The sequence below is a fragment of the Rattus rattus genome, chromosome 4 (assembly GCF_011064425.1).
Source record: "Rattus rattus isolate New Zealand chromosome 4, Rrattus_CSIRO_v1, whole genome shotgun sequence".
Taxonomy (NCBI): domain Eukaryota; kingdom Metazoa; phylum Chordata; class Mammalia; order Rodentia; family Muridae; genus Rattus; species Rattus rattus.
The window spans coordinates 140,192,028-140,206,302 of record NC_046157.1 but is presented as its reverse complement, the minus strand read 5'-3'; the positions used below and the strand labels follow the sequence as shown (position 1 = coordinate 140,206,302).

The window sequence follows — 14,275 nt, the reverse complement described above, 5'->3', positions numbered from 1 at the left end:
AGTTGGCTCGTTTTGGTTTTTTTTTTTTTTCCAATTCCCTCCTTTGGCTATATTCCATGAGTTTATATAAATCCTTACACTTCTTTATGCTCCTCATAGGACAATGAAACAAGTTTTATAGGAGCTATAATTGCTGTATTAGTGGTGACCCAATGAAAGAAGATAGTACTTGTGAGGGTTAGTATTGTGTGTGTGTGCATGTATCAAAGGGTGTCCCTCCAAAGGCATTGATATGAAAACTCTAGGAAACTCTGGCAATGAGTCCCCTTTCCCCTGAAGCTTATGCCAGTTGCTGTTCTGATTCACAGGTACCCAGAGCAAGGAGCCAAGCTGCACTTTATCAGGTACAAAAGGACTAGCTCCCGCTTCACTCCCCTTCTGACACACTGAGATGATTTCTTTAGACGTGGGTACCGATTCCACTCAGCTCCTACATCGGATGCATGATGTTACCGTTTCCACGTAAATCCTCAGGAAACTGCTCTGGGAAAGCCACCGCAGTGTGTCTGAAATGATAAATTTTCTTCATCTCCCAAAGGAGCTTCTGCGGAGCTCTGCCTACCAATTCCTTAACTCAGTGGGAAGCATATTTCTCTGTCGTGTGACACCCTGCACACCCTGCATTCATAGTAACCAAGTGCCCATGTTTTCTGAGTCCTGGTTAATTATTCATAAATCCATAGGGAAAACCTCCATTTACTAGAGGAAGGGCAAGGCCTTCCCAGAGAAGAATTAGATGAACGAATTAGTCGAGAAGAATTCAGAAGACCCCGGGAATCTCTGCTGAACATTTGCACAGAGTTCTATAAGCATTGCGGGCCAAGGCTGAAGATCCTTCAAAACCTTGCTGGGGAACCACGGGTCACTGCCCTGGAGCTGTTGGATGTGAAGTCCCACATGAGGTACCCATACACATGTTCCACCTCTGCCTGGGAGTGTGATGCTCAGAGCCTAAGCCATGTGCCTGTGCCTGTGTGCTGGACTGAGGTGTGTGTGTGGGGGGGTGTGGGTGGCTGGGGTTTTGGGGTGGGAGTGGGAAGGCTTCCTCCAAGAAAAGGAATGAGATATTTAGAATAATTTTTTTTCCTGTAACTTGGGTACATACCATTTAGATCCTTCTGGTAAACATTTTATCTATTAAAGGGATCTCAGAAATTGGCAATGATTTTAAAATGGGAATTCAGTTTATAATTTACTGTTCGATAGATTTTAAAATGCGATCCCAGAGGACCCAGTAGCTTATTTCTAGCAGTTTTTAAAGGATCATAAGAATTCCTTCAAAGTAAAAGTTCATGGTTAACAAAAGACTGACTTTGAATGTTTAATCCATCTACAACACTAAATGTATGGTTCTCCCCAAGCCCTCCAGGCACCACATTGTAATTTGCCAGAACACACCAATTTCCTGAACAGTAACTGCTTTGTTTTTTTGTTTTTTTCTTAAATTGATCTTCTGAAAGGAATTTAGTAAGTGTTGGGTGAAGTTACAGAGGAGGGCAGAAGCATGACCTGAACATAAGCTCTTTCCCTGTCAACCTCTTGCCTTTCCTGAGGTGTGGGTACACGCCCATCCATGCCGGAGAGCTCCAGCCCTCCCTACTGTGCAGTGGTGGGGAAGAGGTTATTTCACACTGATGACTGCAGCTCCTACACAGAAGACTGCAGTGTTTCAAGGACCTGTTGTTGCCTTGGCAACTGAGGACTCTATCCCTAATTCACCTGAGTAATTCTGTGAATAGACAAACATTGCATTCAGAAACAAGCATTTTGTGAGTGTCTGTCTGTCTGTGTCTATCTCTGCATGTATCTGTGTGTCTATATGTGTGTGTGTCTATGTGTCTGTTTCTGCGTGTGTGTCTATGTGTATGTGTCTGTGTATGTCTGTACATGTGTATATGTGTCTCTCCATGTGTCTGTGTTCATCTGAGTGTGTGTGTTTAGGTGTCTGTCTCTATATGTGTGTGTCCTGTGTGTCTATATGTAAGTGTTTGTGTCTGACTCTATGTGTGTGTCTTTGTATGTATGTCGGTGTGTGTCTGTATCAGTATGCATGTGCATATGTGTCTGCGTAGTATTCATGTCTATGTGTGTCTACGTGTGTTTTGTTTCTCTGTATGTATCAGTGTTTGTGTATGTCTGTGTGTGTGTGTGTCAGTATGTGTGTCTGTGTGTGTATCCATGTGTATTTTTATATATGATTGTCTAATTCTGTGTGTACATCTGTATATATCTATGTATCAGTGCCTGTGTGTGAGTGTATTTGTGTGCATGTCTATATGTGTCTAGGGATTGTAGGACTGTTCTATAAGTCTTTGGATATGTAAGGGAAGGAAAACTAAGATTAGAGAGGCCTTGAGCGCCCTCTAGAGGCTAACACTAAAGTTAAGCAAGCCCTAAGTTACTACTTGGGACTTAGTGTAGATTTAAGGTACAATAGACATTAACACTAATGAAAGTTATCTACTATATTAGATATTAGGGCTTTAAAATAAATCCCTAATGTTCAAAGTTATCATAGTCCATTCCAAAAGGCAAAAAGAAAATAACACTGTTGCAAGTACTAAAAATCACTTGTATAATAACTGTTTATTATTTTCAGGCAACATTTAAACTACATGATACAAAGAGATAGAATACACTAAGTAGAAATTGGAAAAAGGTAGTGCCACCTGTAAATATTTTTGTTTGTGATGAGATTGACACAAAAATTAGTATGAAATCATATTAGATTTATTTGTGAACCATAAATTTGATATTGACCTTCTGGAGTCTTTTTTTTAAAAAAAAAAAGATTTATTTATTCATTATATATAAGTACACTGTAGCTGTCTTCAGACACATCAGAAGAGGGCATCAGATCTCATTACAGACGATTGTGAGCCACCATGTGGTTGCTGGGATTTGAACTCAGGACCTCTGTAAGAGCAGTCAGTGCTCTTAACCACTGAGCCATCTCTTCAGCCAGCCTGACTTTCTGGAGTCTTAAAGTAATTAGCAAAATATGATATGCTATAAAACCATAACATTAATAGAATAGAAAAGTCATTGTTTGGTGAAATAATAATTATTAAAAATAATGCTGTCCATGGTGTTAACCCCAGTGATCAGTGAGTTAAGAAACAGAAGGATCAAAGTTCAAGGCTAGTTTTGTCTTCACAGTTCCGGGACAATCTTGGCTACACAAGGAGATCCTAGTCTTACTACAAACAAGCAAATAAGTAAAACAAAGGACAAGCAATGTCTCCCAGTTGCTATTTGTTGAAAAGAAAGAGAGTGATACAATGAACAGGGTCATCCACAATTCCTTTCTAATGGATAAGGGGCCAGCTCTGGGTGGCCGTGTAGATATTATTTATGTCATATGTGATTTGTCACAAGCCAGCTTTCTGGAGCTAGGATAGTGAGAGAGGAGTGGGTTACTCAGATACTATATAACCGAATGTCCCCTATTAATGTACAACCGAACAACAAGCTTTTGAGGAAACACAAGTGTATGCTTCTTTGACTGAATACAGAGGTTCTGTGTTACGCTGCGAGGGGGACAGATCCAAATACAGTGACCGGTGCCTACGTATATTAACGTTTCTTGTCATTTCAGTGTGTGTGTGTGTGTGTGTGTGTGTGTGTGTGTGTGTGTGTGTGTGTGTTAAGTCAAACTAATCATAAATTTTGGAGTTGTGAGTCATATTTACAAGTTTAAGAGTGAATAGTACCCAATCAGAGAAAACTTGGCTGTAAAAGGGGAAATGGGACTTATATATTCCAAATAACATGGAAGATGTTTGCTCAAATAGTTTGGATCAGTCTAAAGAGCTAAGAAACAGTGTTGAGGGAGTCTATACTCTGCACTTGCACAATATCTGACTAATTTCAGGATTCTCAGTGAAAATATTCTCGGTTAGTTAGACTCTCTGGCCAAAAGGAATTTCTTGCCATGTCCTTGTCCTTCCTCTCTCTCCCTCCCCCACCTCAGTCATCCTTGCCTCCTTGCTCCTGCTCTGCCTTTTGTCCCATGCTCTTCGTCTTCCCCTCCCTTCTCAATGAGAAGAACTCTTGAGTTACCATCCAAAAAGGCCCAGAGTAACGATTATCTTCTTAAAACAGGAATAAGATTGCAAATACATGCTATCATGGAGGTAGGGTTGAAAACATATGAAAGGAAACTTTCTTGTAGGCTCACCACTAATCCATTTTTCATGACTAAAGTTTAAAGAAACTTACATATTAATCTCTAAGGTTTTTCCCCCCTCATTTCTGGCTCTATTATTCTCAAGCTAACAGTAGATGAATTGTTTTTAAAACATGTCCCAAAGCTATCTTTAAAGCACATCTTTTTTAGAGAACTAAATTCTAGTGATTATTCAACCACACAATATGCACTTAGTCATATTGATTCACTGTCTTCAATAAAATATGGCTTACAAGAGCCCAAGTTGCTCTAGACTGGTTACTGTTACAGTGGAGTGTCTGAGAATGTGCAGGGATAAGGTGAAGGTATCTAGAAGAGTCCATGTGGCTAAAACTGCCGTTATCTGAATATAAGCCATCTAAGAAAGAATCATCTTTGTGTGACACGCTTATGAGAGATGTAAGTAATACCAAGTGCTGACCATTTGAGGCATTTCTTTACGGCACCCACACACACACGGTTTCCACGCCCGTTAGGAGTGAAGCCGGTGCGTATGAAGGGATAGGAACTATTTCCTGGCTATGAAGGATTGCCATGAAGACGATCAACTGGACTTGTGCATTCATAATTAAGCCTAGCAAGAAGATACTAGAGACAATTTAGAGACCTAACATGACAGCAGCTTCTAAGAGTGCAGACCTCTGAGGGTAGAATGGCTTCCCTTGATAGTAACGAGTTCTTCCATGTGTGAAGCTAGTCCAATGGGATACATGTTAGGGCATCTAAGCATTGGAGGGGTAGGCAAAGGCTTAGATATTATTCCTGAAGTGGAGCCTAGAGGTCATACTGTAGAGCCTTTCAAGCTTTTATTTTGCCTCTCCTGGGCTATCAACTTTTCTCTTTATTAAAATGCTATAGTTAATATTTGAAAAAGGAAAAGTATAATATTCCCATTGTACTACTTCTAATTAATAGATCTCCACACGAGTTTGTGCTTGTTTTGTTTTGGTGTGTGTGTGTGTGTGTGTGTGTGTGTGTGTGTGTATACAGTGTGTGTACAATTACATTCTCTGGAAATTGAAGGTGTAGGAAATTGGCAGAGTTCCTGTTTAGCATACACAAAGTCCTGGGTTTTATTCCCAGCACCACAAACAACCAGGCATGATATCAGACATCTGTAATTCCAGCACTTGGGAGGATGAGGCAAAAGAATATAATATTCAAGCTCATTTTCTGTTACACAGCAAGTTCAAGGCTAATCCGGGTAGCATAAGACCTGTCACACACAAAAAGAAGCGGCATTCTTTAGATACATTTGAGCTGTCCTTAATCTTTCTAAGTTGTCTTCGTGTTTATTCTCTGAAATATCCCATGATTCTCCATAACTATACATGTGCACATATCATTAAATTGATATGTGTGAGAAGAACAGAAGAATTAAAGGATGTTGGGGAGAACGTTTTTAGTTAAGAAGTTGATATGTTGGGGTTGGGGATTTAGCTCAGTGGTAGAGCACTTGCCTAGCAAGCGCAAGGCCCTGGGTTCGGTCCCCAGCTCCGAAAAAAAAAGAATTAACAAAAAAAAAAAAAAAAGAAGTTGATACGTTGATTAGCATGACGCTGTGTATAAATAGCCCCACTAAGGTATGTTCTATTATTTCTAAAATCATTTTAGGCTGGCAGAAATTGCACACTCCCTTCTGAAGCTGGCACCATATGACACCCAGACAATGGAGAGCCGAGGCCTTCGACGCTACATCATGGAGATGCTTCCCATTACTGACTGGTCAGCAGAGGCTGTGAGGCCAGCTCTTATCCTCATTCTGAAGAGACTGGATAGAATGTTCAACAAAATCCACAAGATGCCCACCTTGAGGTGAGAAGGCTTCCTGCTCGGATATTACAGAGCACAGGGTTAGAAATTTGTCATTTTGAACACTGTAGGTCAATCAGTGGTTAATTAAGTTTTCAGGTGGTATTTATTCATAGATAATATACATTCCCCAATAACCATATTTGTTTTGAGGAAATCACGTTTCTTTAGGGATGTATGTGTTCATCTTGAGGAAGTATCTGTCCATTTCTCAGAGAGAAATTGGAACTCACAACTTAATCCCTTTTGAATTAAGACAGCAAATGCCTTCCAAATAGCCAGCACAACGGAAAAGAGAAGCATTAATCTGATACGAAAAGTGCTACATTTCATATAGTTATCAAGTTTGGGTAGGTTGCTAGAAATTCAGGTTTTTATAGATCTCGACCAAACTGCAACTTTAAAATCTCGGATAACAAACCCAGACATTCACCTTACTCAGTGGAGCATTAAATGAACACAGTCACAGCCTGGAGATGTCCTGGTGGCCTAAGAAATATCCATCCATCCCCTTCAAGTTTGCTGATGCCACTTCACTAGCCTACCTGGCGAGACACTACAATTCACAACCGATGAATGGAAACTTCAAATGCAGATGAATGAGAGAGCTCCAACCACCTTTTCAAATTAAAATCAATGCAACTTTGCCTCAGACTGTGGTACTTAAGGTTCAAGTTTTACGGACATTAGCCAGCACTCTGAATGTTTATGCCACCATGAGGACTCTCAGAAAAACAGAATTGAACAATATCAGGCTAGTGCCTAAGTGCTGGTTCTTCTATAATTTTGTACCATAGTGAAGGATGTCAAGACACTATATCAAGGTCACTTGTTTCAGTGGCATAGAGGTGCCTGGGTTTTTTGGTTTGGTTTGATTTGATTTTGGGTTGTTTTGGGGTTTTTCTTTTAGATTTATTTATTTATGGTATTATATGAATACACTGTATCAGATCCCATTACAAATGGTTGTGAGCCACCATGTGGTTGCTGGGAATTGAACTCAGGACCTCTGGAAGAGCAATCAGTGCTCTTAACTGCTGAGCCATCTCATCAGCACGAGATGCCTGTTCTTAAGCACGATTTCTTTAATAATCCCTTTAGAACATTTGCATCTATTGGTAAATGGCTGATCAAACATTTATAAAGTCTTACGAGTGTGTGTCAAAATAAATTCTTTCTCTTAAGTACTTTGACATCTAAGATATTAAAGATCTCCATAAAATGGCTCATTTGTCCTATAGATCAGCCAGTTATAAATGACACACCTCCCCAAAGGAACTTTTTGATTCATGCACACTTTTGATCAGCTATGGAAACTTTACCTGCAAATCAGGATGTCAAGACACTATTTGTTTGTTTCTATTCTCTTCATGTGACCTCCTTTCAACACACAAAGCATTGACTGAAACTGACCTGTGGACGACCTGGGTGCTTTTGGCATCCAGGATGTAAGTGTCTCCTCACTTGGGATACATCTCCAGTCTTTCATTGTACAGGATGCAGTTTCATAGCAAGTGTAGGCTTAGAAATAATTTTCAAATCAGCAAAGCCCAACCTGCATAATTTGGAGTCCTAGAGATTGAGACACTCACAGGCTGTATTAATCTGGTTGGATTGTGTGCTGTACCATCTGTAATAGCATAAAAATTAATCCAAGATTCTTTCCCAGGAAGCAACGAGAAATTTTTAGACTATTTTCCTCAAATTTCATCTTTTAACAGGACTTATACCATAAAAATCCCATTGATAGGGTGGTGTGAAAGTTGATGGTACCAAGAACTGTCTGATAAATAGATCTCAGAACTGCAGCTGGAAGTGGATTTATTCTGTTAGAAGATTTCTCACATCTCCTGAGTCGATAGTATAGGAACCCTCTCAAAAATCACGTCAGGGGCCTTAAAATATGACCCATTCATCATCTCTGTTTTTTCTTCAATAGATTTTGTCTCATTAGTCGGTGGGGCAGGATTGTGCCTCTGCTACGTTTTCAGTACCTTCTTCCCCTCCCAGTGTGCTCTGTACTTTTGGAACAGCATGGGTAAACGTCACCCCATGGGAAACACTCTGTTGTCTCAGACACATGTCCTGTCTTAGTTGATGTCCGGATCACTGTCTCGTTCACTTGTTTCAGATTGTCTCCAGAAGGGAGCCAGGTTGCTAATGGCTCCTATATTGTATTCCAGGCGACAGGTTGAATGGGAGCCTGCCAGCAGTTTGATTGAAGGGGTTTGTTTGACACTTCAGAGGCAGCCAATCATATCCTTCCTGCCTCACCTTAGGTCACTGATCAATGTCTGTGTCAATCTGGTGAGTAGCCAAGTGGCAATCTTATGAAACTTTGCACAGTTTAACTCTGCTATTGATTTCTCTAAACTGAAGATTTACAGGTCAGCTACTTTGTGCCCCTTACCTTCCTGTGAACACTGACGGCTCAGGTGACACTCAAAACCCTGAGGTACATTTCAAGGTGGTGCATGGGAGATACAGGGGCCCATCCCTGCCCAGGCGGGATGTTGGGGTGCTGCTTCCCATGCATTACTTTGACAATCACCTCAAAGTTGCGTTGAGAGTTGAGGGCTGCCAGTTGGAGAGTGGGGTGGTGGAGTCTGCACAATTGGCTAGGGGTTGACATAGTTTTGGAGGAGAAACACAAAAGAAGGCTATTCTTTTCTTCCTTTTTCTTTCTTTCTTTCTTTCTTTCTTTCTTTCTTTCTTTCTTTCTTTCTTTCTTTTTTTAAGGGCCAAATAACACCATGAGTTGGCCAGGCTAGGATTTATACAAAGAAAATTTATCTTCACTGTTTATGTAATATCTAGAGTCCGGTCCTCACAAGGTTTTGTACGATGTGTGAAAACCATGCTAGAGCATATCATCCAGTAGGATCAGCTGCTTAACTAGTTTGGCAACCAATGTGTAGTTGCAATGCCTAGTTTAGTGCACATAGAGCTGTGACCATCCTCATTGTTATCAGTATTTGCTCCACCAAGGATTGTTGACGGCACTGCCTTGAACCCACCAGTAAGTGTTCAGTCTCCCAATTATCCATCTCTCATTTCCTACATAGTTAGCTGTAAACAACATTCTACAAAACCTTGCCTGAATCCAGTATAATGACCGACCTGACTCCAGACATTACATGCCTCAGAGGGCACCGAGAAAGGAGAGACTGAGAATGACATGCCAGACCTCCAATTTGTTCCTATTATTAATAGCGAATGAGACTCCTTTACTGCAGTTGCATGAAATTGCAATGGTCAAGGCTAGTCATGTGCTCTGTTTGTATTTCAGGTGATGGGAGTGGTAGGACCTTCCAGTGTTGCTGATGGATTACCCCTTCTTCATCTCAGCCCTTATCTCTCACCACCTCTGCCCTTCAGCACAGCTGTTGTCCGGCTTGTAGCATTGCAGATACAGGTGTGACTGCCTTACCTGTTTGTCACGCTCATTAAGTTGCCAGTGGAGGCACCCCATCATCGTGGTGGTCTCTCTCTCTCTGCAAAGGCTGGGCAAAATCTGTGAAACCGAAGTGGGAACACCTCCAAACACTGATAGGTTTCGAGCTTCAGCCCTGAGCGTGGCCCTAAGTTGTGCTTCTGTAATTCTTCTTGAGATCTCAAAAATAGCAGAGTCATCTAGTCCTGGCACAGCCACAGAAACCACTGTGGTCGTGGAAGCTCTGTGCAAACTAATGGCATATAGGTAATCGGCTCACAATTATTAATCAAAAGAAGCAATAGTATTCAAAGTCTGGTTTAAGATTATTTTCAGAGAGAATTACAGTATAAAATTCTTTCACGTGTTACTACCAGACTTTGAATATCTGTATTTTCTTTAACAATTGTGGGTTGAATATTATTTTAAGTGCACATGCGCACATGCGCGCACACACACACACCACCATCCTACTTTAACAACAAAGGTACAAATTCCCTACTCCCCGTTTCTCTGTGTCACCCAGTTTCAAAGCTCTGTGATCAATGGAAAGAATACACTGGCTATCGATGGGTAATTTATAATGATAATTACAATTATCATTATAATCATACTGATCTGGCATTCATGGCTACTTACCATCTAGTAAATGGGTAGATGTTCAAAGAATGTAAGGATGGTGGCTACTGTGCAGAAGGGAAAAGACAACATCCTAACTTTTACCTTAATAATCTATTTCTAAAGATCACATATTTCTTCTTTTTATTGCTCCTGGGCTTGAAGAAGGCCCAGGTGTGTATTAAAGAATTTTTAAATAACTCCCAAGTGGAGAAAATGACAACTTGGCATTTTCCTTGGTAAACACATAGAGCAAAATTAGTTGAGGGGAATTAAACTTCTCCACCTACCGTTTAAGCCATTACTGTCTCTTTAGGAATGTAGCTCTGTTATGCGAAGCCAATGGTAAAGCATCAGTGTGGGTCAGACGCCATGTGGCACAAAGACTACACGTGAACTCATAGTTTGCAGGCGCAGCCAGCGGGGAGGCACCTTTGCCGACTCTGTAGAAACAAGTGCACCCAGCGGACACAGTGGTCAATTAATCTTTTCTTTTTCTATTATTGCTGCACAGGCTTTAAAAGAAGATTTTCCTTTAAGCCATGTGATCTCCCCATTCACCAATCAAGAGCGAAGGGAGGGGATGCTTTTAAATCTGCTCATCCCATTTGTGCTCACAGTAGGATCTGGAAGCAAAGGTCTGACTAACTTAACTAAAGGAAACGTATCGTTGTTGTCATGTTCTCTAACTACCAGCGTGTTGTTTCTTCTATCCTTTCTTTTCCCCAGGAAAGCCATCAGTTGAATTGCATCTAAGTGGTTTAAGTGGGCATTGGTTTGGGAAATAGTTTCATTTGGTTTAGCTGACCTGGGACAAGAATTTCTTTTAGAAAAAAAAAATAGTTCCTATTCAAAATGATTTTAATACAGTAGAGCGAAGAAGGACATTGTTTCGCTTATGTTAAGATGTTAATTAGTTCAAGTACAATGCACTGAGAAGGGATGGGTGCCTGGACACTGTTGTTAGCAGAGATCCTGTAGCTGCCAGCTATCAATAAGTTCTCTTTACTTTTCCTTCTTAAGGGGGCCTTTCTTCTAGGAAAAACCTATCTCAAATGTAAGCACGATCACTCTAAGTACTTGCCAATAGAAAAGAGAAAGAACTTTAAGCAGGGGATCTGGCTAGCAATACAAGTGCTTGGATGCCAGCTATGGTGACCCTCAGGTGCTGATAATGCTGTGCTGTATGTGGAAGACAGCATACGTGGTAGGAAATACCCACACTCCTAGGTGTTCTGCTTTTGAACTGGAAGAAGTTGCATTGGTCAGTGTCTAACATGGAAGGTCTGCCTTGTGATTGTTACTTTTCCCCCTTCCTCTCCCAAAATGCACTTCAGATAGCCCGTGGCTGGAGCAGCCTGAGGTACAGCTTCTGCTGCAGACTGTCATTAACGTGCTCCTGCCCCCTCGGATCATCAGCACATCCAGGAGCAAGAACTTCATGCTGGAGAGCTCTCCAGCTCACTGCTCTACCCCCGGGGACGCAGGCAAAGACTTGCGCAAGGAAGGGCTGGCTGAATCCACCAGCCAGGCGGCTTATTTGGGTAGGTCTTTTCTCCCCTGCCTCCTCTTTTTCTCTCCCCAAGGATGTATTTACTAAGATAGCATCTTGGCTCAGAAGGTACGTAAGCTACTTAAGCAAGAAACACTCTTGCATGGCTCTTTTACTTCAGTAAATACATGTCAAAAGGCAAAGAGTATTTTCTTTTTAATTGTTTTTTGAATTTTAATTTTATTTGGCATCCCAACTGCAGACCACAGTTTACCCTCCCTCCTCTCCCTCCAGCCCCTCTCCCACACCCTCCCGTCTTACTCTCCCCCATCCACTCCTCTTCTGTTTCTCTTCAGAAAAGGACCAGACTCAGTGGATATCAACTAATCAACTGGCCATGGCTTGTCAAGTTGCAGGAAGACTAGGGACCTCCTCTTCTATTAAGGCTAAACAAAGCAACCTGGTAGGGGGAAAGGGCCCCAAAGACAAGCAAGAGAGTCACAGACAGCACCTGCTCCCATCGTTAGGAGTCCCGCATGAAGATCAAACTGAACACTGTGAACATATGTGCCAAGAGCCTTACTCAGTCCCATGCAGGCTCCCTGGTTTGAGGTTCAGTCTCTGTGGGCCCCTGTGAGATCAGGTTGGTCGATTCCATGGGTTTTCTTGTGGTGTCCTTGACCCCTCTGACTTCTGAAGTCCTTCTTCAGCAGGACTCCCTGAGCTTTGCCTAATGTTGGGCTGTGGGTCTCTGCATCTGTTTCCATCAGTTGTCATCCTCTCTGATGACAGTTCGGCTAGTCATCAATCTGTGAATATAGCAGAATATCATTAGGAATCCATTGACTTTTGTTTTGTTTTGCCAGTCATGTTTGGTTCTATCCTAGGTCTCTGGGCAGCCAACCTCTGGCTTCTGGCCATCCAGGTAGTTATCAGGAATAGGCTCCTGCTCATGGCATGGATCTCAAGTTGACCAGTGCTTGGTTGGCCACTCCCACAATTTCTGTGCCACCTTTACCCCAGCAAATCTTGTAGGCAGGACAAATTATAGGTCAAAGGTTTTGTGACTGGGATGGTGTCCCAATTCCTCCACTGGAAGTCTTGCCTGTTACAGGAGATGGCTGGTTTAGAATCACTGAAATTTAACAACTGCTCTGAGGTAGTATATACTGTCATTCTCATTGGTCTGTCAACTATATACTTAAAGCCCTTGGGGTTGACATCCTGAGATGTAGGACATGGTGATGTTTTGGGATGGTATTTCCTCAGCCAGCTTTCTCTTTCTTCCCTGGCAATGTCTTTACATTTCTGTCTTGATTTTTAATTATGTGAGGACAATTCTCTCTTCCTACAAGCTTCTAATTCCTCTCCCCACTTCCATTCCTACTTACCCATTGCCCCATTCCTGCCTTTAAGGCTCACCTTCCTGTGGAGTAATAGAGAGCTACTCATTGCCCCTGAAAGAAGTAGACCGGTGGGAAAGACCACACTTGGATTGGCAGCAAGCATAAGGAACACTGACAATTGGAAACCACAAACGAGGACCATCTCACCTGGCATATTTTCAGCTCACCACAGTGAATGTTGGTGGGAGAGTATGAACCAAGCACAAAGTCACTAATCAAACAGGTCCCTGGAGTTTGGAGTGTTGTAAGAAATTAGCACTCACTGTGGCAGGGTTGGGGGTGTGTGTGTGTGTACACAAAGCCTGCCCAGAAGGGTGCCCTGAAGTCCAGTATAAGCAAAGGCAAAAGAAGTCAGGCTCAAACAAACTTCAGGCCCAGGAGAGAAACACATGTGATGTTAGGGAACACAGAAACAGAAGTCAATAGGGGAGGGGAGCTTATTATGTGAGACGAGGAATAAAAAACTTACAAAAATTTCTCATTCCATTCAACTTCCCATTCAACTTTTAAACAAAGGTATTGGTATTATTTTCTTCCTTGATCAAGCCAGTTTACCTGGTTTTTTTTTCAATTGTTTTAGCTGGGGTTGGAGTTATATTATAAGCAATATGCTGAGGATTCCGTTGAACCACTGGGGCAAAGCCTATGGGGCATACATAGAGCATTAGTAATGCACATACCTCTAATGCCCTTTTAGTTCAGTAGACAATCCATCTTATCCCAGTTTTTTTCCAAAATGGAAATTTCCAGTGCACTTAACAAAATTGTGTTCTAATCCATGTCTACATACCTTTGCTCAGGCATGTATGTTAAGTTTCTAGAAGCCTAGAGTATAACAGATTAGCAGATTTTCCCATGTCCCAGAGCAGTGGCTGTGGACAGTGTCCCTCTAAGGCACAGACCCTCAGGCTTCTCTTCTCTTTCCTTGCTATGAAGCTCTCAAGGTTATTCTCGTCTGCTTCGAGAGGCAGCTGGGAAGTCAGTGGTACTGGCTGAGCCTGCAGGTGAAGGAGATGGCTCTGAGGAAAGTGGGTGGCCTGGCCCTGTGGGACTTCCTGGACTTCATCGTGCGCACCCGGATACCCATCTTCGTTCTCTTGCGCCCTTTCATCCAATGCAAGGTGTGGAGCGCTGTTCCCGCAAGAACATGCAGTTTTCCATTAAGGCAGGAGTGCTGGCTGGGTGGGTGCGCAGGTGCGTGGGTGCGTGGGTGGGTGTGTGGAATACACAGGACACATACACGTCGCTGCGATCAGTTAGCGGGGGCTATTAACTCCATGTTTAGTGAGGAAACAGCCTCAAACAAGTCTCCAGAGGTATTTCAC

At 42.1% G+C, this 14,275-nt stretch overlaps 1 protein-coding gene across 1 annotated transcript in view; it reads left to right on the top strand.

Annotated features, from left to right (window-relative positions):
• The window catches only part of Unc80 (unc-80 homolog, NALCN channel complex subunit), a 182,042-nt gene that overhangs the window by 146,692 nt on the left and 21,075 nt on the right, over positions 1-14,275 (top strand). Inside the window, 8 exon segments of the mRNA XM_032901292.1 lie at positions 309-344; positions 684-902; positions 5,804-6,004; positions 8,185-8,308; positions 9,291-9,416; positions 10,567-10,690; positions 11,390-11,596; positions 13,887-14,071. Coding sequence (XP_032757183.1) covers positions 309-344; positions 684-902; positions 5,804-6,004; positions 8,185-8,308; positions 9,291-9,416; positions 10,567-10,690; positions 11,390-11,596; positions 13,887-14,071 — 1,222 coding nt within the window.